The sequence below is a fragment of the Lemur catta genome, chromosome 11, assembly GCF_020740605.2.
Source record: "Lemur catta isolate mLemCat1 chromosome 11, mLemCat1.pri, whole genome shotgun sequence".
Lineage (NCBI taxonomy): Eukaryota > Metazoa > Chordata > Mammalia > Primates > Lemuridae > Lemur > Lemur catta.
Genome location: NC_059138.1, coordinates 25,210,663 through 25,238,224, shown reverse-complemented (window position 1 = coordinate 25,238,224; position 27,562 = coordinate 25,210,663). Strand labels below are relative to the sequence as shown.

General features: G+C 36.2%; 1 protein-coding gene across 5 annotated transcripts in view; it reads right to left on the bottom strand.

The window, feature by feature from the left end:
* Positions 1-27,562, bottom strand: part of CADPS2 (calcium dependent secretion activator 2) — a 438,625-nt gene that overhangs the window by 54,168 nt on the left and 356,895 nt on the right. For 3 of the 5 annotated variants that reach the window (XM_045564928.1, XM_045564924.1, XM_045564926.1), the window contains 5 exons: positions 25,974-26,130; positions 12,638-12,779; positions 7,585-7,740; positions 6,064-6,211; positions 5,325-5,339 (listed from right to left, as the gene is read on the bottom strand). In XM_045564928.1, the coding sequence (XP_045420884.1) occupies positions 5,325-5,339; positions 6,064-6,211; positions 7,585-7,740; positions 12,638-12,779; positions 25,974-26,130 (618 nt within the window). The remainder of the gene's footprint in view (positions 1-5,324; positions 5,340-6,063; positions 6,212-7,584; positions 7,741-12,637; positions 12,780-25,973; positions 26,131-27,562) is intronic. The other 2 variants (XM_045564925.1, XM_045564927.1) reach the window with 1 other exon arrangement.

Genomic DNA, 27,562 nt, shown 5'->3' with positions numbered 1-27,562 from the left:
TCTGAAAACATGTCTCAAAGTTTCCACACAGAACAAAACATCAACTTAGGTCTGCTTTGGAATACTCAGGAATGACACTTCGCTCCCTTCCTCAAGGGCTTTGACAGTTAGCGTTCATCATTTAACTGTATAAATAATAAAGAAAGCATAATTTTTTGGAGCATCTGAATTATTTTATTTTCCTGTGTGTGAGTGCATATGTGAGCGTGAGTGCGTAATGACAAGTGGGCTAAAATTAACCACACGCATACAAATGTGGAACTTTCCGGGTACACATTGCACCCACCAAAGCTCATCTGGTCTGTCTCACTTAAAGCTTTTCTGAGTCCCAAATTTGTGCTCCCTGGAGGACAAACGGAAGGGAAGCACAGAGGGTGGATTTCTGCCGCAGTAGTGCTGTTGCTTTTACTTTTGGAATAGCTTGCAGAGAAGGAAAGCGGAGACAGTAAAGAACAAACAAGGTAGAAGAAAAAGAACCCGGAAAAGCTGGCTGATCATTAAGGTTCTAATCCAGTCTAAATTATCAATAATTTTCTGAACGAGGCAGCCCCTCACATGAACATATGAGGGCCCCCGAACAATTCCAGCACACTGGCTGGTCAGGAGGGTAATCCCTCCACGGACACACTTACAAAAAGGCCTCCCAGCTCCGGCTGCAAGCTGTACAGCCCATGGGGAGTGGAGGAGCTTATGCAAATGGGCTCTGCCTGGCTCCCAGGCCTGCCTCTCTCCTTTCATAACCTTACTCCAGACCTCTGTCTGTGCAGCAAGAGGAAATTAAATGCCAGTCCGAGGCTCCTCTTTGGGGTAAAACAGCAAAGTGACCCAGAAGATGGGCTTCAAGCTTCTCATTTCCCTTTTACATGGCAAGTGCTCTAAAACATATAGGGATTGAGGCACCCAGACCTCTAAGCAGGTTCTTAAATGTGTCTTATCCTCAATGTTTACCTCTGTCATAAATTCCATTTTTAACTCAAAGTAATCAAATGTCATCAGAAAGCTATTTTATATTGTATATAAAATAACAGAGCTTCTATATATTAAACTTTTAGGTTAGATTGGTTCTGGCAATTCTTTTTTTTTTTCTTATTTTATTTTTTGAGACAGGGTTTCATTCTGTCACCCTGGCTAGAGTGCAGTGGTGTCATCATAGCTCACTGCAACCTCAAACCCCTCGGCTCCAGCCTCCTGTCTCAGCCTCCTGAGTAGCTGGGACTACAGGTGCATGCTACCATGTCTGGCTAATTTTTTCTACCATTTTGTAGAGACAGGATCTCGCTCTTGCTCAGTCTGGTTTTGAACTCCTGACCTCAAGTGACCCTCCTGCGTTGGCCTCCCAAAGTGCTAGGATTACAGGCGTGAGCCACTGTGCCCAGCCATTCTGGCAATTCGTAAAATCAAGTGATACTCCACTAAAGAGGTTGTTTATACCCATTTTATTAAAAAGCAGGGAAATCAATGAACTCTAAGAGCCATGAAATTCTCCTATAATATATACCTTTAGATTGTTGCTTTCTTTGATACCTAATCTAGCCATAAACAGAGAGGAAGAGAAATGGAGGGGGAGGAGGAGGGAGGGAGACAGAACAAGAATGAATAAACAAAACCACACACACACACACACACACACACACACACACACGGAGTTAAAAAGAAAGGAAGGAAGAAAGAAATATATATCTTAAATGTATTACCTACAAGATAAACCCAGATCATATGAGGTTTGTTAGGTTTTTATAACATGGGATTCTGCTATTATAAATTTACCCAATTAGATCTGACTTACACCTATGTTAAAACTTCTGGGAACCTTCAGAATCTGTATTTGCTGCACAGTTGATATAGGTGGTCTAGGAACATGAGCAGGAATGGGGAGGTGGCCCGATAATTCCTATTTTACATAGACATTCTACAAAGATGATAACCTACATATAGGTAATAGAAAGTTAGCTAGAAGAAGTTACTCATCAGGGGACCTGGATAACTTTCAAAGATAAATACAAACACCCAAAAGAGAGATCATAAACAGGTACAAACATAATTTATCTGCATAGACATTGATATTATTTAAGCTAAAATGGATATTTGTTTTTTCCATTTAGAATTAACAGACAACATTTTTGATAAAAATTTGGAAAGTTTTTGTTTCCAACAATAAAAGTCTATAAAATTCTTAATCAGAATATTTTAAGTTGGGGTGATAATCTTACATACTAGGGCTCTGGTCAATTCCAGCTCATTCTTACGGTAAGTTTCCCCATATCTGTGCTCAAAAGTAAACTGTGGCCTGCTTCTCCAGCAGATGACTCTGATTCACAGTAAGAGAACCATTCAGGAATCCTTACCTCACGGAGCTCAGGGAAAACAGAGACCAGACACAGTCTGAAATCCTGGCTTCCCTACACTCAGGTGAATAGCATCATTTCACCTGACTGTTCTCATGCAAACATACAAGAAACGAACACTAGTCAAATGCCGTGCAATCCAGCTTTCTTAAAAGATTTTGAATGTTTTCTTGGGATGAATTTTAAAGGTACTGGATTGTTAGTTCTAGAAATGGAGCATTTTACTTTAACCGAGAACAAATCATGCACAAAAGGGGACCCTGCTTCCCTGAGTTGCTTCATTAATATGTTTTCATCCTCATCCTCAACTGAAGGGACCGTAGGATGAAGTGGCTCTGAGGGCAGATGAATGCTTACAGCCCATGCAGTCATCTGCTTTTGTGCAGTTATGGATAACGAGGATTCTAAACACTGTGGTGGTTTTGTGATCTCAACATCTGTCCCTAAGGGACTGGCCGGAGATTGCTGACTCATTACACACATCTGTCACATGAGCAGATCACTCACTCGCTAATCACTCCATTAAACCCTATTCTGGGCCTCAGCAGAGCATGTTTGCATCACCATGAGGCACGTACGAAAACAGAATCATAATTTAGAAGCATAGAAGGGACTGCATTGTGAGTAAGGAGTTGGGAAAGATCCATCCCAGTGATGACAACAGAAAAAATATAGCAGAGATTTTGGAGAGGTAATTTCCTTATAATTAAGGGGAAAAAAATCTCTGCTATGTTTAATTGTGTAGTGTGTGCATATATATATATATTACAATTGTTTAAAATTTCTGAACATTCCGGGGGGTACAAAGGTTATAGTTATATGAGTTGCTTTTGTACAGTTTGAGTCAAAGTTATAAGTGTGTCCATCACCCAGATAGTGTATGTTGTATCTGTTAGGTGTGAATTTCTCCATCCCCTCCTCCCCCCACCTGCTTGATTTCTGTTGAGTTTTACTACTGTATGTGTACATCAGTGTTGACTGATTAGTTCTAATTTAATAGTGAGTACATGTAGTGTTTGTAACAACTTGTAGTATATATTTTTACATGCTTCCAAATTGTCTAATAATCTAGTTTTTCTCAATGACTTTATTTGCTGCTTTCTACAAAATGGGGTCCACTGGCTCACCTGGGCATGGAATGTATGTACTAATTTGCAACGATTCCGAACTTCTCTTAGCACATATAGAGAGGGAAAGCCTGTGTAATTATGTGGTATATTTACTGGAGAGAAAAAGCAAAGTACAAAATCCTTCTTTTGCATTGAGATTTTTGTTTACCACTTTTCAGGGTTGCTAATGGGTTTTACACCTGCACATTTTGAACTATTATTAATTGTGTGAAAGTTGTGGGGAGCTAATTGTTGCTGGTGAGAAGGTACAGGTGCAGACATAATGAACAGTAGCAGATTACTCTTCAAAACCATCCATCTATGAATGTAAAGAATCATTTGACAATGCAACAATGTTTGTCATTTTGTCACGTGTGTGCGTGTGCCTGTTTTTCTTTTTTAAGTACTAGAGTAAGTTGTTTCTTACAGAGGAGGATTTTTAAAGCAGTGACAACAAATCAGCCTGTTCATTTACTCAGCCAACATTTACTCAATGTCTATGATGTGTCGGGTACTGCAGTGTACGTCAAAATAAGAACAAACAGATAAACCCAGTATTACTGGGAAGAGAGGCAAGATGATTCTATAAACCAGATGAGAAAAGAACGGATTTATGAAGAGACTTAGGATAAGATTCTCAGGCAGACAATCAAAGGCTTACATCTGGGTGTTAAAAAACATGAGGAGGCAGACAGGAGCCATTGGTTTCCAAGCCAGCTGCCCACTCATTAGATAATTAGAGATAATAAATCATGTTGTAAGTGATCAGAAAATGATAATTACTGAACATAATATAACACTTACATAACAGTTACTTAATATATTTGTAAGGTTGTATGCTGTGATATTAGAAATACACATTTTCCTCCTAAAATGCTGAAAGAATGAAACATGTCTACATACATAAATATAAATTATGGCCAAATAGCTAATGTCTATATATGGGTTAAACAGGTATGAAATTCACAAGCCGTGTGCCTTCTCAGATATTTCACAGCTAGCTAAGCCCTTCTGCTTAGACGAGAATTGTTAGCTCAGTATGAGTCATGCTGAGTCTGACTCCTAGTTATCAACTGTAAAGACTTGTAAGATTTCACCTATCCATACAACACAAACATATTTTGATTTACAAAAAGAAAAGTATAATCTAGTCAGTCCTGCATGATGACAGTTTTCAAACTGTGTACCTTAGAGATTCTGGGGTGGTACTTCAGGACAACGTTTTGAGGGGGAGGGTGAAGTCTCATGACACAGGCCTGCCTCTTCCCCACCTCTGATGGTGGTTACATCCCAGGCCATCAGTGGAAGGAAAGACTGTATCACAGGCGGCCTTGGACCTCACTGAAGTCCACTACTGGATTCACCTGTATGAGGTGACCTTGGGTGTGGCCTCCTGGTCCAAGGATTTAGGGGTTATACCCTATATGTCATCTAAAGCCCCAAACTCTAAACTCCTCTGGTATTAATGAAAGTATACTATAGATATATGCTTGAAATGTTAATCACTCTGCTTCTAAATTTATTTTGATTTCAACTTAAAGGAAGGTGAATACATTTGGTTTTAAATAATTTTATCTTTAAAAATTGAAGAGTAGTTCGTATATTCTGCAGCTTAACACGGAAGAAGCATTACCCTTGACATTATTTAAGGTATTTAGCATTTACAGTGTTTTAATGAGTCTCTGTGCTATTACTATGTTACAGTAAGCTGTTAGCCTTATATGTACACACACAGAAGCCAAATATCTGAAAATGGAGTTAATTATATTAGTTTAATTTGAAAAGATGAAAATAAAAAATAAACATTTACAAAAATAATAACTCAAATGAAAAATGTACTTTTACAAAAAAAAAAAAAAGTGAGACTTACCCATTGACTACCAAACTGGATCATGCCATGGGTTGGGAAAAAAGATGATGAAAGTGAACATAAAAGAAGAACAAAGAAATGATGAAAAAGTAATTACAAAGGAAAAAGGCAACAAAATGTCAACTTAAAACAGACAATCTAAGAAAAATAAATCTATTTTCACCCAGTCATCACTCTCAACAAAAATAAATCATGGAGTAAAATGAAACCGTATTTCTGAAAATAAAACCAAACAAAATTATAAATCAAAATGAAAGAGTGGGTTATTTATTCACAGAAACTAGGGCTAGATTTTATGTATGTTTCTACTTGATCTTTAAAAAATGTAAACTTTTGTATAAAGTATTTCATATGCAATTTTTTTGTGGCTTGCTTTTATGGATGCAAACTCTGGATACTCTAGATTTGTATAAACAAAGCAGGTAGCTTTCTAGCTTTCTCATTTGCTTGTAAAAAGCAAGGTTTATGTAAATGGGCAACACCTAAGCTGTTAAAAGATATATCTAAAAGTCAATGGCCATTGTAAAATTTTAGGCAGTATTTATATAAAATAGGAGAAACTGACAAGAACAAATGATAAAGCGCATTCTATTATCACAGTAAAGAAAAGATCAAACATTTGGTGTTAGAGAACTTGCTCTTTTTTAATCCAATGAAGGGAGTGCCTTCTGGGAACAGCATTTCCCCATGCCAGGGCACCCTGTGTTGCATTTCCCTACGTGGCACACACTGTACTTACCTCTTGTCCTCCATCCAGGGCGCAGAGTTTAGTGCTTTGCTTTTTGGCATCGACTAATACATTAAACATTGTGCACACGGAAGCCGGAATGCGTAAGTCAGTTGTTTTGCTCGCCTTTTGCAGCTTGAGTTCAAATGCAGTTCTTGTTCTAGTTATTAAAACATGAATTCAGAGTAAGAAATTCTGACAACCATCTCACCTGTTTTGTAAAAATGAAATCAACACTACAAGAAGCTAATTTAAAACATGCAAATAGGGAGTAAGCAGTGTGACAGTGCCTGGGAGCCAGAGGGTGGGATGCTCTTCTTTTCAGGAGTCTCAAATTAAAGATCAGACTGCAGTATTTTACAGGAAATCTAGCTTTATGCAGTCAGACAAAATTGCTACCCAAATGAAGCTTTTTGTTATATCTAGTGTACCACATTTAATGGAAACATCTCACAGCTTCACTTAACTGACTGAATTAATTTCCAAGTGAAAAAAAAATCACATCCTTCTCTGCATTAAAGCAAAAGGAATCCTTTATGTGAGGGCTTACCCAAATTAAAAAGAAAAGCACAAGTCTAGATAACTCTAAAACATTACAGTCAATGAAAAACAGAGAATGTGTAATTCTTGTATGTCACTTACATTCTCTTTCAACTACCTCTAACTGCAGATAGGTTTTCGAAAGAAACTGCATAATGGCCAATTTGGAACTGGTTTTGCTAAAGTATCTGACGAATATCCACAGACTTGATACATCAGAATTACTGAAGATTTTTAGAAAACATTAAATAATCTAATTAATAGCCTTAGGGGCTACTGACCATTATTCTAAAGACAGACTATTTCTTGGTTTAAAAAATTCAGGGATAGTCAATTAATTGATCCAACCAGTGTTTGACTACTTTTCCAAAATCATGCCTGATTGACATCGTTCTTGCATATATTATGAACTTGGGCAAGGGAAAAAATGCTTGACCAATTAGGATGCAATGCTGATTTTGTAATACTATTAAAAATAATGAAAGCACACTGGGAAGAATCTAAAACCTCACAAGTTATTTCTGGGTAAGTTCTAAAGAATGTAAATAGTACTTGGAACTCATCTGACGTGGATAGAAAATAGTGAATAATCCCAGAACTGATGGTACTAATCATATTTTGACACAGCACACAGACATAACGCATAAAGAACTTAACAGACCTTTTCCATATGTCTCAGGAAATATTACCTTGGGAATTGAAAGCACAGTATTCCCAGAGAGATAACAATAAGCACAAAAGCAATCATTAATATCATATGGGTGCTACTGATTAGGGCAATGGTTGGGAGACCTGAAAAAAAGTATCAGGCCAATTTCATCAATTATATGGGCCCCCAGATTTTGGCCACAGAACTTAATTAATACCCATTAAATTTTGGAATAATAGTGCATACTGAAACTTTTCCTGTGACAATAACATAACAGGTACATGGTGAAAAGTAGTATATTGAGTACTGGCATACTCAGCAGCAACTTGAAAATACATGTCTACCTTTTGACACAGGCCTCTATCATGTCACTGGCCATTAGTTTAAGTCTTTGCTCTAAGTGGTGGGCAAATTCTTGTTCTGGCCAGTGTAGATCAAAGACAAACATTTGCAGTGCATCAAGTTTCCAAAAAAGGTCTTCTGATGTTGCTGAGCCATTGCTAGAAGAAAAAGGAGAAATGAAGAACATCATGAACTCCCACTGTTAACTATGTGGACGGCCAACATTGCTTTTTCCTTTCTGTATCAATTGCCATCAGTGAAAAAAAAAATACCACCTAAAATCTCTAATGATCCAGTCTTTGTTCAGCCTTCTAATTCTTCCTTTTCACTTCTTAATAAGGCAAGGTGAGGTGAACACCATAGAAATAAATATAGTAGTAAGGTTTCATAAAAAGGGATAAACTGCATAAGGATATTCTCCTAAGGAAATAAATTGTGTACATAAGAACAAACATTTTAAATGTTCTTTATCAATCTCTAGGATAAAGATAAATACACACATATTTTCTCTTAGAAATTCCGAAAGGTATGTTTTACATAAGAAAATCCATATGACAGTGACTCTTTTATTCATGCATATGTGCCTCTGTCACCGTGATGGCTCTGTCTCTCTACAGATGTGTAGCATATAGGGCCCCTAAATCTCTCAGTTACAGGTAAAGGTAACACAGGTACTGAAAATAAAACAGGCTAGGTATAGAAGCAAATCTTCATTTTTATTTTGAAATGCTTTGTGCCTTTTCTAGATCATAATTAAAACTGAACTTAGTACAAGGTATAGTACAGCAGAAAAATGACATTCAGAGTTCCTTGAAGATGGAACAAAATCATGTATTTCAGGTCCTTATACCTCACTGTGGAGCCAACATTTGCTATGCATTCAGTACTATGGTAAAATTACTCTAGGTGGCTATTCTATTACCCTATGTATGAAGGTAATTTACAGAAGAGTACATATAATATTTGGGCAAAAGATAATGCTATTATTTTTCCATCATATGAAAGCAGATGTTTTGAAAGTAAAATATTCCTACGTTAAAACATATCGAAACTGTAAAAGAGCACAAAAGAAAAAGCAAACAAAAAAACCCAGCTGCCATATGACTCCTTTGTCCTCAGCTTTCCAACAATTACTTCACATATACGAAACTAAAATTTATACTTTCACTTTGCAAAAGAAAATTAAAGAAATAAACTCCTTTATCATAAGGGCATAATGGAGAACTTTTATCGAAAATAAACTAGTTTTAAACAACTACATTTTTTTGGCTAAATATATCTTAATTAGCTACCTTTTTAAAAAATCACCTCTTGCTCTGGCTAATTAAAAGCTTATTTCCTCCCCTCACTATGGCCTCAGCATCTCAGCTCTATCACCAACCTACACTGCTTTCCTTCTTCCATTCTGCCAATAATTCCTCCTGATCTCCTTGTCTGGCTAAGATGCCCTCAGAGTTAAGTTCTCAAGGGACCAATCACAGCAAAGCAGTGAACACTTCCCATCTATTTACTCACTTACGATCTCCTCACCTTAATATTCAGTGCCCTAAATGTATTAAATGTAATGCATTAAATAAAAGAACCAGACAACACCATGCTGACACTATTGTGAAGATGTTTGAAAAACACTTCGTTTACTTCTCCTTTTGCCATATGTGTAATAAAAATGAAAGGAAAAAAATGACCAAGCTAAATCTCCTTATAAATGCACAGTGTACAGTGTGGTAGATTAAAGGACCTGTGTTTTAAGAGTAATTGAATACAATTGGCAAAGAAGCAAATCTGCTTCTGATGATCTTTGTACTTTGGAGAAATATAACTATTTGAAATGTGTACCTTCTTTAACAACACAGCGACAATAAAACTGTCAAAACAAAGTCTCAAATAGTAAAGGCAGAATTCTATTAAAAATTGACTTTCTCATACTAGGTGACAATTAAATATAGAGAATATAGGCATATTTTTCTTTTGTTTGATGCAATGGTAAGATGTTATGCTAAGATGCAAGACCATAAATGTGTTAAATTGGGAATGTAATTAAGATAACAAGTGTTTGTTATAATTAACTAGATAGATTAAAAAATGTAAATAGGCTTTCTCTGGAGTTGATGTATATAACCTACAATTTATTCAGAGCTTTTTCGTTTTAAAATTATTTCTAATCAGTGACCTATTCCTAAAGGTATTATTAACAGATTAAAAAATTATAGTGTGAATAATGAACACTGAGATAATTTCCTTAAAATGCCAGCATGAAACTTACCATAATGGCATTCATTTCTAGAGCTAAAAAACCCAAAATGAAGATTTTATATAAAGATTTTTATATATACCTCTTCACCTGAATTATGTGTTAGTAGGTAGGGAAGTGTCTTCAAACCCATGATTACTTTTATGTTCTTCTCACATAATCAGTAGTTGTATTTTCAATCTTTAGGTTAAGTAGAAATGTTTCTTGTTATTTAATGCTTCACTCTTCAAAAAACAAACTGTAATAACATCATAACATTACACGCACTCTGACAAAGAACCTAATGTTGATAACCTTGGCAGGTAAAGATAATAATGATCAATTTGTAAGACACATTTTTTAATTTGCCCAGAATGGTGAAATTACAATCATTATTTACAAAACCCCAATTTGTCATGATTCCTCTCCTGAGACTCAGATGATTTTAAAAAGGGGTCCTTGGCTGGGTGTGGCGACTCATGCCTGGAATCCCAGCACTTTCGGAAGCTGAGGTGGGCAGCAGGTCAATACCAGCCTGAGCCACACAGCGAGACCCTGCCTCTACACAAAATTAAAAAATTAGCCTGGCATAGGAGCGCTCATCTGTAGTGCCAGCTACTTGGGGGCTGAGGCAGGAGGATTGCTTGAGCCCATGAGTTTGAGGTTGCTGTGAGCTATGATGATACCACTGCACTTTAGCCAGGGCAACAGAGTGAGATTCTGTCTCAAAAAAAAAAGAAAAAGAAAAAGAAAAAAAGGATCCTTAATAATAAAGGATTTAGGGTTCATACAAATCTCAAAGCAAATAAAATAGTAATAATGAGAAAACTAAATTTTAAGGATAATGTTCATAATAGCGTTCTCGGTTAAAATCAAGGCTGTTGAGATGAGAAATGAGGAAGAAGAGAAGTTAAATTATAAAACAATGTAAAGAAGTACAACAAAATCATACACTTAGAAAAGGTTCATTATATCTCCTAGGCAATTCCTGAGCACACACAGACACCACTCTACACACTATAATGGTCCAAAGCATTTGCCTGTAAGCAAAAGACTCACATGTAACATAATATCCTAGTAAGTATTATGAATACAGTGATGACATTTAACTTGGAGAAATACTGCCAAATTATTTTACAAGTAACTATTTTCTTTCTTGGTCTTTCCTTTCTCTTCTCGATTGTATGCATATTTGACTGGGTGTAGATTTGACAGCTGGTGCTGGGATAGGCGGAAAGTAGCAAGTCTTAACCACTATGTTCTCTGGAAGCAGAATACATTACAGGTAGGAAGGAGGGCTTTGTAGTGAAGTAAACTTGGGTTCAAATTTTGCCTGTCACTTACTTGCTGTGAGACATTGGGCAAGTTTTGTTTTTTAACTTCTTTGTGACTTACTTTCCTGAACTGTGACATGGGGATAATGACAGTTATTTCATAAGGTTGGAATAAAGATTAAACAAGATAAAGAACTTGGCATTGTACCTGAAACATAGCAAATTCTCAATAAATGGAAACTATTTTACTTCTTCTAATTACTATGTTTTCTAGCTGACTTCGCATGAGATCTCGGGCAAAGTATGTAACTGCCTGTCTGAGTTTTCCCATTTGTAAACCAGGACTAGTACTTAGTGCTAATTGCGGTGAGGCCCATAGTTTTAAAAACTATAAATTTATGAATAATGATGATGATGACTGATGACAGTAATAATAAAAACAACAATAATGTAGAATAGTAGTAATTATTATGTAGTGAAAGCCTAGGGTGTGCCAAGTAGTTCTATATAGGTTTTTTAATCCTCACAAAAATGTCTTTAAATTAGCTGTCATACCATTTTAGAGCTGAGAAAACTGAGGCTAAGAAAGACTTACAATTAGTAAGCTAAGGTCTAAATTCAGGCCTGATCAATTTCAAGGTCCACAACTTTTCACTTTAATGACTTTTAGTTACTGAATCTGCCATGGGGAGGTTTGTCACAATGTGAATGAAGTTCATAAATGTGGTTTTTAACAATGTAAAGATTATTTTAAAATAACAAGGTGTACCAACTGATATATGAAAAGAACAAAAGAAGAACTTCCTAGTGTTGGCAAATAAAGGATAATCCCTTTCCTGAAAGGTGCGATCCTGTTTCTTCAAAGTTGAAGATAAAAAAGAAAAAAGATTATATTCTCGAAACAATCCTTCCAATGGTTTCCTACGTGTGGGTAGCAATAAGGCTGGAGCCAACTAAGAATCCTTGAAATACTGTTTACTGCTCTGATTGTCTACATAAGGAGAACTTTGGTGATATCACTTAGTAGAGTTTACAACTTGGGTTGTAAACAAAAATGCCTCCTGCTCCATAAATTACACATGAACTACATCAAACCAGTGTGTTCTTTTCTTTTTAAGCTGCATCATTTATCATCAATATGCTAAGCTTAGCTTACTGGCTTAAAACATTCAAACAAATCAACCAAAAGCAGTATTCCTCAACCAACATGAATAAATGCCATGCAATCTAAACACATCTGCACAGAACACAGCCCAGGCCATGCACTAGCTAACACACCACCAGGAAATAAGTGAGGAATACACACGTGGACTCATATAAAGAAGCCATCCACGAAGGAGTAGAAAAGTTAGGAATCTGTGGAAGATTAAGAGGCAGACTTGGAACTTTTGGAAGAGCTACATTGGGAAGACTGTTGGCGATATTCCTGTAAAGAAACAAACAACGTGGGAAGGGACCACCATAAGCAATAACTATAGATGGCCATGTGGAAAGTCATAAGGTCAGGACTGAAGAGGCAGACACTCTGTGGACACTAGGTAAGATACCTACTTGACAGGTTGCCATGTCTCTTGCTCAAAACCTCTGTGAATTGACTGGGCGATGGAAGACTCCATGAGATCGACGTAGCGGACAACCAAGGGCACAAAGATTTCTTGCAAGTGTTTGTGAAATTTTCCATTACACAAAAGTGCTGAAATAGGCAAGCAGAAACAGTATTTGTCAGAGGGATAATATTAGACATTCGGAAAATATGGGCGGAAAACTTTTCCTGAAAGAGTCTGACACAGAAGACTGATTAGAATACGGATGATAATGGATCTTGCTCCCCGTATTGAATATCATATCATGGAAATTGATCAAAAAGCATCATTAGCCTTGTATACATGGCTATCAAAACACAAATAGATGACATCTCTATAAAATGTTCCTGGAAGGTGGTATGTTTTTATTTTCTACGAAGTTTAACATATAGGCACGTGACCACTAGCTAGAAATTCAAGGGAGCTGCCAGCTTCCCTGAAGATCCTGGCACATGTAAATGCAGCAATTAAGCACAGAGCTACAATCTCTGCGCTATGTTGTATACCACAGAGGAGCTAAACCTGTTCAATTCTAAGAGATAACCTTGATTACTTCTAAGAGCTACACTTGCTTAATTTACCATGAGGGTGACTGTGGCCTTGGGAATATCTACTTTGATTCTTTTTTTTTTTTTTTTTTTTGAGACAGAGTCTCGCTCTGTTGCCCAGGCTACAGTGCAGTGTCATAGCTCACTGCAGCCTCAAACTACCGTGCTCAAGCGATCCTCCTGCCTCAGCCTCCTGGGGAGCTGGGACTACAGGTATGTGCCATGACACCCTGCTAATTTTTTTATTTTTAGTAGAGACGAGCTCTCATTCTTACTCAGGCTGGGCTTGAATTCCTGAGCTCAAGCAATCCTCCCACCTCAGCCTCCTAGAATGCTAGGATTACAGGCATGAGCCACCTCGCCTGGCCTACTCTGATTCTTGAATGTTTTAGTCGCTTGTGGATTTTCTTTTTAGTCATTCAATTTTGCACACCTGTATTTAAAAATAGTCAGCATACCACCTGCATTTTTCAATTTTCCATTCGTCTTTAATGAATTGTAGTATGGAACATCCCACCTAGAGTAGTTAGTCACAGAAAGTTTTAGAATTCATGCTACTGGAACAGACTGACAGGCAAGGTGCACCCACCTCCTTCAGGAGATGGATGCTTTCTATGCACAGGACACAATTTCATTAAACAAAGGTCAGCATGTGCCTAAGAGCACCATGAAAGAAAACAGAATCCATTGGAAAAAACTAAGTAATGCTAAGTAATATTAAAAAAAAAATTTCTGACTGATTTTTTTGGATGATAGTGCTATTGATTGTAAATATTTCTTAAACATACATACATATCCTAAGCCCAGTTGTACTTAGGATAACAAAGTATAATTTTATAATCAAAGTGAAAATGTGCTCATTCAAAATATTCTCTGTGGTCAGGAAAGGCATTTCTGAAGAGATGGTATTTTAGTTGAATCTAAATGAAAAGGCTTCCATGGAAGATTTAAAGGAAAGGTTTTCAGGTAGAGAACAAAGCTAGCACAAAAGTTATGGGGAGAAATAAGCTGGCATCATTCTAGAAAGATGAAAAGGCCAGGGTAACTGGAATGAAGTAGTTTATGGTGGGGTCTAGATCATAGGACATAGTGGGGAGTGTGAGTTTTACTGGGTGCAGTGGGAGGCTTTATTATTTTTATAAGTAGAGGAGTGACATGACACGATCTCTCTGGCTGCTGTGTGGAAAATGGAGTAGGTGGCCGGGGGTGGAAGCAGAGAAGAAAGTTAGTGCTCAGTTCTTCACTGAAATAGACAAGGTAAAGGATGAGTTGGCTTTGACTAAAGTAGCAGAAGTGGAAGATGGAGAAAAGTCTCTCAGTAATCTCATTCACTTTTATGGATATGAATAGTTGTACATGCTTATAGTTACTAAATCTAATTACTAGCAACTCCAATAATATTGTCTTATAAAATACTCTGCCAATTTCCCACATTATCTTCTTCAGGGCAAAAATACCCCAATAGCCTAAGTAATATTTTAAAACTTGGGCAAAGTATATGATGTTTATCATAGTGGCATGTATTAATATATGAAGATACCCTAGATATATTACTTTATGTGATTCTGAAATATGTCAGAGGCTAGATAACTATAGACACATGAAAAGTGGCATAGAAGTAATTCTAAATACAGAAGGAAATACAGCACTGATTTTTTTTCCATCTCTGATATGATTTAGTATTTTTTTATGATTCATCTTTTTCTAGCTTATCTATATGCTAAATGATTCCCTATTAAAGTGGGAATGATAATCATATTTAATAATAAATGACTTATTTAGGAGACTAATGTTATCTTAATGATGTTTTCATTTGCACATTGGAAGGAGCTTTATTTATTCCTGGAGATTTAATCATAGAGCTAGAAGGAACTATAGATCATGTAATTCAGTTACTTTCACCAAATGCCATCTGAATAAGGATACGAAACTTTAAGGCTAAAATATTCTCACTCAAACCATCTAAATCATTGTGGTAGGTAAATTTAAAAATATAATGAAATCTGAATTTATTGGATCTCTACTTAAGAACTCCTCCTCCGTAACATTTTTGGAGTGCCAAGTACTGGGCAAAGTTCTGTACGTTCATTCTCTCGTTTAATCATCACAAAAACTCTATAAGGTAGGAACTATTTTCTTTTAATCTTATCAATAAGGAAACTGAGGCACAGTTTAGGACACTTGCCTAAGATCATTCAGTCATTAGGCAGTAAAACCAGGATTTGATACCAAAGCTCCACATTAACCTCTATCATTTATAAAACCATCATCCTTCTATTTAGGTTCCCATAAATTATCATCTGTCTATCCATCCAGTCAACCATCCATCAAACCTAACATCAGCACATAAGCATATTTTAAGACATAAAAATGTATGGTTGGTTTAGGTAACAAAAGAATCTTGCAAATGAAAAATTCATTATATCATATCTTAGATGCATTATATTTTCAGAATTAGAATTTTGAAAAAACTCAGAATATGAAAAAGTCAAGCAGTTGAGCAAAACTGTTACATTCAGTGAATAAAAAGATAAATTAATACTGAAAATTTTCAATATGCTTATAATACAACCTTTACTGAAAGCTGAAAGGTTTTACATTGCTATATCTTGAGATTATATGCCTAAATCTTAATTTATACAGCCTATTAGTAAAAAATATTGCATAAAGAATCTTAGGTTCTCCATCTTGATGGGTACTGTTAAGCATTGTCATTATTTTTAACTACACCAGGACCAAAACACATGTTCATGTAACAAATGATTACATTAACAAATGACCACTCTACCTCATCATTTCAAATGCTACTTTGTTATATATTTAGAGACTAGGTGTGTTGTGATGAAGTCATACTTAGGGTGTTAAAATCAAGCAGCAGATAAGGAGAATCACACTCAGTGTTGGTATTAACTGTTACACTGCTTCTAAGATTAAGTATTAATTGACTCAAATGTTTTCCCAGCAAGAAGTCTCCTTTTTGATACATTTGATAAGCACTGATACATTGTCCTATTAAATAAACTGACTTTACTTCTTATACTTCCATCCTTGGAGTGAAAATAAAGATTGTCCACCTGATCACTACACCAGCAACATGGAAGTTGTACCCCAAACCTTTCCATCACTTCCAACATCCAATCTGTCATCAAGACCTGTGTGTTTTATATTCCCTTTTTTTTTTTTTTTGAGACAGAGTCTCACTTTGTTGCCCAGGCTAGAGCAAGTGCCGTGGCGTCAGCCTAGCTCACAGCAACCTCAAACTCCTGGGCTTAAGCGATCCTACTGCCTCAGCCTCCCAAGTAGCTGGGACTACAGGCATGCGCCACCATGCTCGGCTAATTTTTTCTCTATATATTTTTAGTTGTCCAGATAATTTTTATTTCTATTTTTAGTAGAGACGGGGTCTCACTCAGGCTGGTCTTGAACTCCTGACCTTGAGCAATCCACCCGCCTGGGCCTCCCAGAGGGCTAGGATTACAGGCATGAGCCACCGCACCCAGCCTATATTCTTAATACATTTCTAATATATCCTCTTCCTCTCTTCACCACCATGCTGCTGCACAACTCCAGACCTCTCGTCTCCTGTCTTCATTAATATAATCACTTCTTAATTGGTCTTTAGACTCCTAATTTCCCTCTGCCAACCCATTTTCCCAAAATCTCAAGCAAAGGGGCTTGCTATAATACAAAACTAATAATGTCACTCCTAAGGATTATAATCCTTCAGTGAATTGTCATGAAAGGCTCCAAAAGCCTTGGCATGGGATGAAAGCCCTCCAAGATCCTGGGCTCATTTCTGTTGTCTGATCCCCAAAGTTCCTGTGGTACAATCATAATGATTTACATGATTCAGTTCAAGTACTCACTTGCTATTAAAATCCTGCCTAGAAATGCTTCATTCTGCTGTCTTCCTGCCCAATTACTTATTTCCCTTGCTTGCTCTCTACCCTGCCTAGTTTTCCACTGGGGTCCTTGTTATAAAAATGGTCTTCGTACTTGTCTGCCTATGAGGATGCAACGTCCTTGAGGCAGGGACCAGGCCTGTATTCTTGTATTGAGAAAAGCCCCTCGTTCAGAGCAAGTGTTCCAATGTTTGTTGGATGAATAAATGCTTAAATATAATACTAAGATTACTAAAATATTATTCAAGAGATTATATTACATGGCAACCATAGAACCTATCGAGGCCTGCATATACCCTCATAGTTTATATAAAATATATGGTATTAAATGATACTGCTATGAGAAATTCTATTATTGATGCATGTTTCCAAGCTCAGACTGCTAAAATTTCTATTGGATATAAAGGTTGGCTATTTTATGTCTCTTACTTTAGTGAATTTGGCAAGGGGAGGATTTTCTCTGGTCAGTCATGACTCTTTTATTTTTTATTTGAGACAGAGTCTGTCTCTGTTGCTTGGGCTAGAGTACCATGTCGTTAGCCTAGCTCACAGCAACCTCAAACTTCTGGGCTAAAGCAATCCTCCTGCCTCAGCCTCCCGAGTAGCTGGAGCTACAGGCGTGGGCTACCACACCTGGCTAATTTTTTCTATTTTTAGTAGAGACAGGGTCTCACTCTTGCTCAGGCTGGTCTCAAACTCCTGACCTCAAGCAATCCTCCTGCCTTGGCCTCCCAGAGTGCTAGGATTACAGGCTTTAGCCACCGTGCCTGGCAGATCATGACTCTTGATAGCAAATGATTATATCCTGCAGAATGTGGAGAAAATGAAGATTATCTATATTTCCTATGAACTACAACAAATCTTGAATTCTGGCCAAAAGTTTGCTCAGATTTCAGCTGAGAGTTCTTTTTTATTTTTTTAAAATCAATTTACAAACCCACATTTGAAAGTTTTAGAAAATTGGCCATCTTATTTCTTTGGTAATTAGGAGGCTGAGGAAGAGACAGGGAGATAAAATGATGGAGGGGAGAAAGAGAAAGACGGTCGGGGAGGGAGAGGGAAAGGAGGAATAATGGTAATATGCATGGGGGAAAGAAAGAAAAGAGAATATTTGGTTTCAAAAGGCGAGGCTATAGAAATGCACTATACGCTATGCTTGTCTATGTAAATGTATGCTCCTTTTCTTAGTTGCCCATATGCCAGCTTGCATTCCACTCCTATCAGACACTGTCAAACGCCCCTCTTAATATGTAGCCTGAGGCACTAGAACCAGTGCTTCTATCTTCTCCATATGGTTTCATAAGGATAGGTTATCATCTGGGGCTGTCACCTGTCCAAATCAAGCCTTTTCAAGGCACTCATTGCCACAGTTCTTTGGAAGAGCAGGTTCTTAAGGTGGCCTCATGTAAGAACACTTCTGACACTAAAAGGATTGTTCAGGAGTCTCAAAAAGTGGTCACATCATAAGTGGAAAACCAGCACCTACTTTGCTGATAAAAATAACTGTTTTCCCCCAAAAGGTTCCATAGTTCCAAATACCATCTTGTCAGAAAATAATAAAACACCAGTGACATCAAGCCCTATGGCACAATTAGAAATGGCAAAAAAGAAAGCGAGAGGCTTAGATAAAAGCTACACTCAGGATGCAGATGTGCCCAATTATTTTGAAAATCCCCAATAATTAATAAATTAGTGTTGATTATTTACATACCAAAAAGTCTTACATTTACAAAAGTACTTGTTATAGGCTTTTAATACAAAGATCTCAACAGAAAATTTAAACTAGAATCCAATTAATAACAATTACTGAGACTATAATCACTGGGCACAATGAAGAATATGCAAATAAAAGAGTTCATGTATTGTTTTAGGGTAAAAATGTGCCACTGACATTTGAACTCATGTAATCCAATTTTATACTTCCTTACTTCATTCCAATTAGCATAAATGGATTACCAGAAAGAATGATTTTGCCCCCTAAAATTCTAATTAGGCATTTCAGAAGGAAATGGTTAATTCATGACCAGCAAAACAAACAGTACCAGCCACAATAAAATCAACAGACTTTGTCATGAAACAACAACAATTATTCAAGACCACAAATTGTATCATCCCTGAGCAATGCAAGCACAGTACACTAAGATATAAAATTAACAGATCACTCTCTATATTGACAAATGCATATAAAGAAGATTCCCATCACAGGAAACAGGAATATGGACTTACAGACTTCAGGAAAAGAGTGAGGAGAACTACAGCCTAGAATAACATTATGTATAAGGAACACACACACACACACACACACACACACAAAACTCCCCCTGAGATCTGGGAACAGCACCCAGGCAAGAATCTGGCACATTAAGTGGACAATAAATGTCTGTTTATTAAATAAATATCAATAGAAATCCACCTCCTAAAGGAAACTCTGAGAGAATCCCATTGAAGTTTAAGTAGAATAAGATATACTCTGGATTTTATTCTCCTCTAATTAAAAAATTTGATAAGGAATTTTATATAGTTTAATAACATTCAATTTATACCTTAATTAGCATAATAACCTCTTTTTTAATTTTAAAGAGATTTATTCTGAGCCAAATTTAACCTCTTAAAACTACCTGCAACTCTCTCGTTTCCCTCAGGACACTTGTTAAAAATATATATTCATACACAGATACATGTATATCTAGAGAGAGAAAGTGACACGGAGTGACAGAGCACAGATGTTATAATGTTTCTTACTTTTGGGGTAACAAATCCAAATGTAACAAATCCAAGTTTAAAACTATAATGAAAAATTTCACAGTATGCACAACTGAATTATACTTCTATCATCTATTGCATTCTAGTTAGTAGTATATATACATGCACATCTTCCATTAGGTTTTATGCTTTTCAAAGGTAGGAATCACTTATTTATCCATGTATTCACAAGGTGTCTGGGATTTGTAACTTACTGTAGGCATTCAACACCTGTTTTTTGTGAGAATAATTCAGGAAAAAGTCAATATAAACCTTAAGGCTTAGGGCAGAGATAAACAAAGAAGTCTCAAGGTCCAGCAGTCCTCATGCTGTCTTTGATGAGATTATTTAATATTAAAGCCAAATAGGTATATAATTTTACTCCAGCTACAGATGGCCTTCTGATTGTTGGGAGTATGTCCTGCAATACTTGCACCCATTAATGGGAACGAATAAGGCTGTAACGTGATAAACAGCTCTCAGGTGTGGGGCTCTTGATAACCATAGTCTTCAGAAGTTATAGATATTTCTGTAAATCTGTGAAAGGCATTTTAGAGCAGGTTACTGTCTTTAAACCACTAAACCCTAAGAAAATATATTAATAAAAAGCAGAGACATTTTTTTTTTAAAGTCTACATGTCGTAAAGAAATTAGAGCAGTACTGTGGAATTCAATTGAGAGGGGAAAAAGGTAGTGACTCCCTGCTTTTAAATTTCTTTTATTATAGTAGTTAGCAAAACAAATTCTGGCACACAATTTTGAACTCAATCAACCCAGGTGATTAGAGTTAAATACACTTTCATATTTTGGTGGTCATTTCATCAATTGTAAAAGTACAGATCTATAAAACTAAGCTGGCACACAGCCTTGCTATAATCTAGAAGTTATATCCTTTCTGCACTGCTACTAGTATTTGTATGTAGAGATATTTCTATAAACACTACTTCGTGGATTTCAGATGCACAGCTCATTTAAGCACTGGTGCAGGTAGAATAACACGCAGGTGTCAGCCCTCCATATTTCAAAGCTTAAAGATTAACCTAATATACAATATGGTGACCTAACAGTTCTTCATTTGAAAGAAATCTGAAAAATAATCTCTGATACAGCCTAAGTGTGAGAATAACCCAGTGGGATTTCCACCTCTTCATTTCTTAATGAGTTTTTTGATAATGAGAGGTGACTTTGCCAGTCACTCTGGGCTCTATTATGGCTAATTTGACTCTACTTCACTCTCCTTGTTAATTATTAACACTAGCCTTTTTATACTCATGAGACCACATTCCAATTTTTCCCTTTTTCGATTTTTATGAGCCCATCTTTATGAAGGTGAAAGTCTTGGAGAATAGGTTTTCACTTAGAGTAGAGCCCGAACATTTATTATTCATTTAGGCAGAGACGCTGTGACATTGATTATATAAGCACGGGTGTTCTTCGGGATGGCTTTAATGTGCTAGCAATGTGAAAAGGCTGTTAATTAAAGAAGAAGCACCGTGGTATTTTTCGCTTGGGAATCAGTTCCCAATAGAATGGTCATTTGCCACTTGCTAGCATATCCACAGATTAAAAGGTGACTAGCTCCAAGGGTTTGCCTTTCAGTAGTGCTGAAAGAAATGATTTGTGCCATTTGCAGAAGGCTTTCATTTGTCAGAAGCGGTCACTCTCCATATCCATTACTGACAGGATGACTGCGGGAAAGAGTGTGCAAAGGTAGACTCTATTTGCGCTAGCTTTAGAGTCGTTCAGTATCACTTAACTCTCATGCTAATTGCTTCATGATAAAAACATTTATCTTCCTCTAATTTTAATACATCTCTCTCTCAAAATCGTTTCCTTAGATACCATTTAAAGGGATTGCCCATCTAATTATCTCTTTAGTAGGGGGTGGTGGGTCGGGCTTGGTGGAGGTGGGGTGGAGAGGCACGTGAGAGCTCAGTCTTTTTTGGCCAGAAATGATGGAGTCTGAGTTTGTTTTCATCATCAGACTTGCTCTGGGAATCAGTGTGTGAGTCTGCGAGGGGTGGGAGATTGGGGACAGTTGCTAAAATTGTGGTGCAGCTGGTACTCTTCCCTTGAGAAAACCACTTTCATCTCCAAGGGTTCTTAAAGCTACGACTTTCCCTAATCATGGCTAACTGTAAGGAAAGACACATGCCCCAGACAGATTTTTTTTTTCCTCCTTAACATAGATGCTAAATTTGCTGTCTTGATCTGTTTCCCCACTAATTAGTTCAGTCCCGTCTTGTCATAGATATTTCCTGACATATATGCTAAGACAACAGGTATCTTTATCTGAGCCTTTTTGTATCCTTTAACCAACTCTCTTCCTCTGGCCCCACAACCCAATGACCTTGTAAATATTTTGAGTTAAAAATAAAAGTTCTTCCTTATAAAAAGGTTATATTATTTTATGAATGCCCCCCAGAATCTGCGTTTGTTACTGTAGAACGAGACTGATCTGGAGAGCAAGGGCTCAGGCTCCCAGTTACCTCTGTTCCTAATTCCCGGCTGGCAAGCCCCTGCCGGGGCTCACCGTCTCTTAGGGATTTAGTTTCCTCAGATGGAAAACGAAGAGGTTTGTTTAAGATCTCTTTTACACCCCTAAAACATCATTTTTAAATATCAACATATAAAGATTTTAATAAAAGAAAAATGGTAAATAACCAGTGGGAACATCTGAATTATTCATGAAAATACTATAAAAAGAAATGATTCGGCTATAAAGTTTTCAAGCTACAAATTCTAACTAAATATCTCCATTAGTTTGAGGAGTCTGAGTAATTTTACATTTTGGAAAAGCAAACATAAATATATGACATTATTAGTGATAAATCATAACCATTTAAAAATCTACATATAATTAGCAGCACATGTCATGTAACACACACACACACACACACACACACACACACACACACACACAAGACTTATAGCTATGTAAGTTAGCACTGTTTTTCAGCAAATTATCTCCCTTTCCAAGACTGGACATACAGAGTTCTCTGTTCCTTGGCTGAAGTTGTAATTAATTGGAATTGGACTATAACTCTAATTGTGTCAGTATGGTAAAAACTGTAATGTTATGGCCGTGATGTAGGGATCTTTATTCAAAGGGGGCTAAAAGGACAGACATTCAATGTTTTTCCACAGTTTTCCAAGAGAACAATTTGGGGCAGCTATAGTTTTGACATTAAACATTTGAATTGAATCCACTAAATCATCATCTGAGTATCTACAGAATGTAATAAAACAAACATATAATTATTAATAATAGTCTTCATTATCATCATAGGTGATATTAGTAGCTGGAAAAATTATGTTTTACTGACTACTGAGATATTACTCAGTGGTCTTGGTTTTGGATAGTTAACTTGTGAGTTTTGGATGAAAGTCATTGCATTCTACTTCAATTCCCCAGATCACAATATACTCCCAGTACCAAAAAGAAATTATGGCACTGGGGAACTTTTCTATTTACCTTACTACATGGAAGAGCTGTTTTTCTCAAAAATAATTGATGTTTTCTAAAAATACGTTAATCACTGAAAAATCAAAGCTAAGATCTAGACTTACCCTCAAAATTGAGAGTGCTCAAAAGCGATCAGTAATAAACGCTTCTCTTTTTGAATGAGTAATGTACAACAAAATATGCAAGACAATATTTTATGTATTTAATAGCAGTCAATGTCATAGAAATGGTATAAAACAGGAGCGGAACATCGAAACTCTTGTGAATTAAATATTTGAAAATCTGGCTTAAAATTAAATTTTTGTAGTTCTCATTTTGGTATCCCATAAATTTACACTTGCAATGAAAGAATTCTTTAAAAATGACTATAAAAAAGTTAATTCATTGAGTTATAGGTTTCCCAAGAATATTTCTAAGATGTCTATAAAATGTTTTTTTCCATAAAATGAATGCTAATATTTTGAATAAGTTAAATGATTCAACATCTTTACTAACTGCTTGATTGTGATTATTAATGCCTCATTTTTTAATAAGCCCCAACATACATCTAAATATGGTTGATTACTGAGTTTTCATTAAAATGGACAAAGCAGTGTTTTAGAAAAAAATGGCACATCTATTTATTTTCATTTAGGGACTCAATGCAAAATACATGCATTTATTTTTGGCAGCATGTTTATTGTCATACATTTGTCTTAAGATACTATTAAAAACCTCACTTGTAAGTTCTTTGCAGAAAATGAAAGAAGATAAGAGACTGGGAAAGGAAGAGAGTCATCCTAAGATTGCTAGTTGGCAGGAGGGAACCAAATTGAAACTTAAAAATTTCCTGAGGATAATCTGCAGAATTAATGATTCATATATGGATAACTGAATGCAGATTTATTAGCAACTTCTGAGAGCAGACATTGTGGTTGAATTTGAGATAGAAATTGTAGCTTAACTCTTTGGCTTTATTTGGAAATGAAATTGGGTAGAAGAATGAATAAGATGACTGAAAAAATCAAGGCTAAAATTTTAAAACACTAGCATCTATAATATTTATTTATAATCTATTACCTTGAGTTATCATCTTATTTAATCATCACTGCCAACAACACTGTAGGTGCTATTACTATCCTTTCTTTATAGATAAAGAAGCTAAATCCTGGGGAGGGTAAGCTATTGTCAAAGGTCAAACAGTGAGTGGCAGAGGGACATAAATCTGTTTGGCACGGAAGCCCATGTTGTTAATTACCATAACATGATAATTTATGTTACTAGAACAGAGGTTCCTAACCTGGTGTCCTAAACCTGGGATGATCATGGGAAGTACAATATTACCCACAATTTCATATGAACAACTAAAACAAAGGTAAGAAACATTGGACTGCAGCCCTCAACACAGTAATTTTCTTTTTTAAGCAAAGACAACAGTAAAAACATGGATTTAGGTTTAAAACTAGATGGATATAGTAGTGTCCTTCTGGGAAGGGAACAACAAAAAGATTTGGAGTTTCAAGATATAGAAAGTTCTAAATGTATTATTAACAGTGTGAGGAAGTTCCTTGGAGAGTCAGAGCAGCCTTGGGCTGCAGGAAGACAGGGCAGAAGGCAGGCACCTCTCTTTGGGGTCCAAGTTATTCAGGTAACATGGTGAGCTCCACATTCCAGAGCAACACTGAGGAATGGAGCAAAGTCTATTCAGAGGAAGGTGATGAGAATGGTAATGGGTATAAAAACTCTAACATATGAGGAACAGTTGAACGTTACGTGAATAATGGCTTGGAGAAGAAAACACATGACAGAAGAAGACTGTTGCATAGATCAAAGAGAATGAGGCAGACCCAGAGGTTAGGAGGAGGTAGAGTTCAACTTGGTCTATAATGGGAAGAATTTTATTTAATAGAGCATTAGCGACCCCATTATCACCGCAAGTGTTGAAACAAAGGCTGTCAGTGGTAACCAACTTGAGCCTAACCAAACTAAAAAAAAAAATCATCACAGAAAAGGCCCAGGAATCTATGTTAAAATCTTGATGAAAAGCAAGGCTGGTACTACCTGCTAGAAGACCATCTACCAGAATAACTGTAAAAGATATCACTGCATGGAGAAAAAAATCTCAACAGAAAACTTCTACATTCTCTTTAGTTTCTAACTACTGAGTGAGCAAATCATACCACACAGCAATATTTGATAATCATCTGTAGAAATGAATCCACTCTCAGGCCAACAGCATTACTACAATGCATTTTAGTAGGTGCCTCAACATATCATGATTTCTAGCATGATGATAAATTTCTAAGGTGTCTTTCAGAGATGTAAATATTCTCAAGTACTTTAGAAATGCCAACCTTTGAAGATTTTCTGACTTATAAGATACAATGAGAGGGGAGCCTATGTTATCAGTCCTCCATGAATGCAGTAAAGTGGGAATAAGATGAACTTCAGAACCCAGGGGAGCAATTCGGGAGTGTTGCTGGTCTCCCGCAGACTCTGGCCTGATAGAATCTGGGAGGCTGAGTGCACTTGAATGTTCCCCACGCCAGCGACTGTTGGGCCAGTGCTAGTGCCCTACCAACACAAATTCACGTACATAAAATTCTTCCACCCCTCCCTCTTCCACCCCTCCCCATTTAACATACTAAAGAAAATGCAAGTGCTCACTGTCATTTCTGAGGAAATTATTAAGCAGTTGGAAAAGAGGAAAACTATCCCAAGAGTCTTGTGGTTGAGCCTCCAGTGCAGTATCCATATCCACTGTGAATAAAGCCCAAAATTTCTCTGCATGTTCAGCCAGTAAATCAGGCCACCAGGCAAATGCCTATAAAAGGATAAAGAAAAACAGTAGAAATAAATTAATTGTTAGAAACACCCACAGATACCGTATCACTTGAAAACATTTTATAACATGGCTTCGTTTCACAAACAAGTATGATAAACAAAATGTAATATTTTTAAAAGGTGAGAAAAATTTTATAAATACATATATTTAAATAATAAATGTGGCATTGATTAAAAATATAAAATCCAAAATAGAATTAAAATGTACAATGACACTCAATTGCTTTATAAAAGAAGTACATGTTCAGTTTACAACATTTGGAAAATATACAAAACAAAATAAAAAGAAAGAAAAATTCTTTGTATCTCATAATTTAAGTATAACTACGATGACCGTTTTGGTGTATTTATTTCCAATATTTATTTTTTCTGTGACTAGAAACATTAAAACATTTGGTATCATACTCTATAATGTTTTCCTATGATTTCACTTTTATTGACAGCATAATATTCTACTATAAGGATATGTTATTTATTTAACCATTCCCCTATTAGAATGGCTGTTTTCAATTTTTGCTATTCCCAATGAGAGTGTGATAAACATCTTTAAGTAAAAATCTGAATAAAGTAAAAATCTGATTATTTCCTTAGGATAAACTTCCTAAAATTACCTGACTAAAGGGTATGCATTTTAGAGTCTTTACCGATTGCAAACTGCTCTCCAGGAAAAATGTTTGTTCCCACTCTTTCTCCATCCAGCAGCCAGTCAGCATTTTAAAACATAAACTGGATCACACTATTTCTCTGCTTAAACTGCTTTTGTAGCTTCCTAATGGACTCACGATAAAATTCAAAATACTTAAATGCCTTAGAAAACCTTATATGATCTCTGGGTCTAAAATACACTCTTATAGAGAGGAATTTCCTGACCCTCCAAGCTAAATTAGGTCCTTCTTGATAGTCTCTCTGATAACCGGTATTTTTAGTTCATAGGACTTAGCATTGCTTATATGATGACACCTATAAATATTTTAATGTCTGCCTCTTAAATTAGACTGTAAACACTATAAAGACAGCAGTCTGTGTATGTTCTACTAATATTTACCATTACTCAGGTAGGCACTTTATTATGTCTTTTATGTAATGGAAATAATCACCTTTAAAAATCTCTGCTGGTTTGATGGGTGAAAACAATACTTAGTTTTTAGAGAGTTCTTAAAAATAATGTGGACTTCTCTGGCTATCCTATCTCAGTTTTGTTTTAGTTTGCATTTCTCTATTATGAATGACTTTGAACAGAATTTCATGTTTAAGAGCTATTTTTATACTATTTTTGGTGAATTGTCTTTCAGGTCTTTCTCCCATTTTTCTATTGAGTTTTGGATACAGTCATAATTTTGTAACCAAATAACTATGAAACATACGTTTCATAGTTCTGTGATGCAGATATTTTTGATATTATCCCAATTACA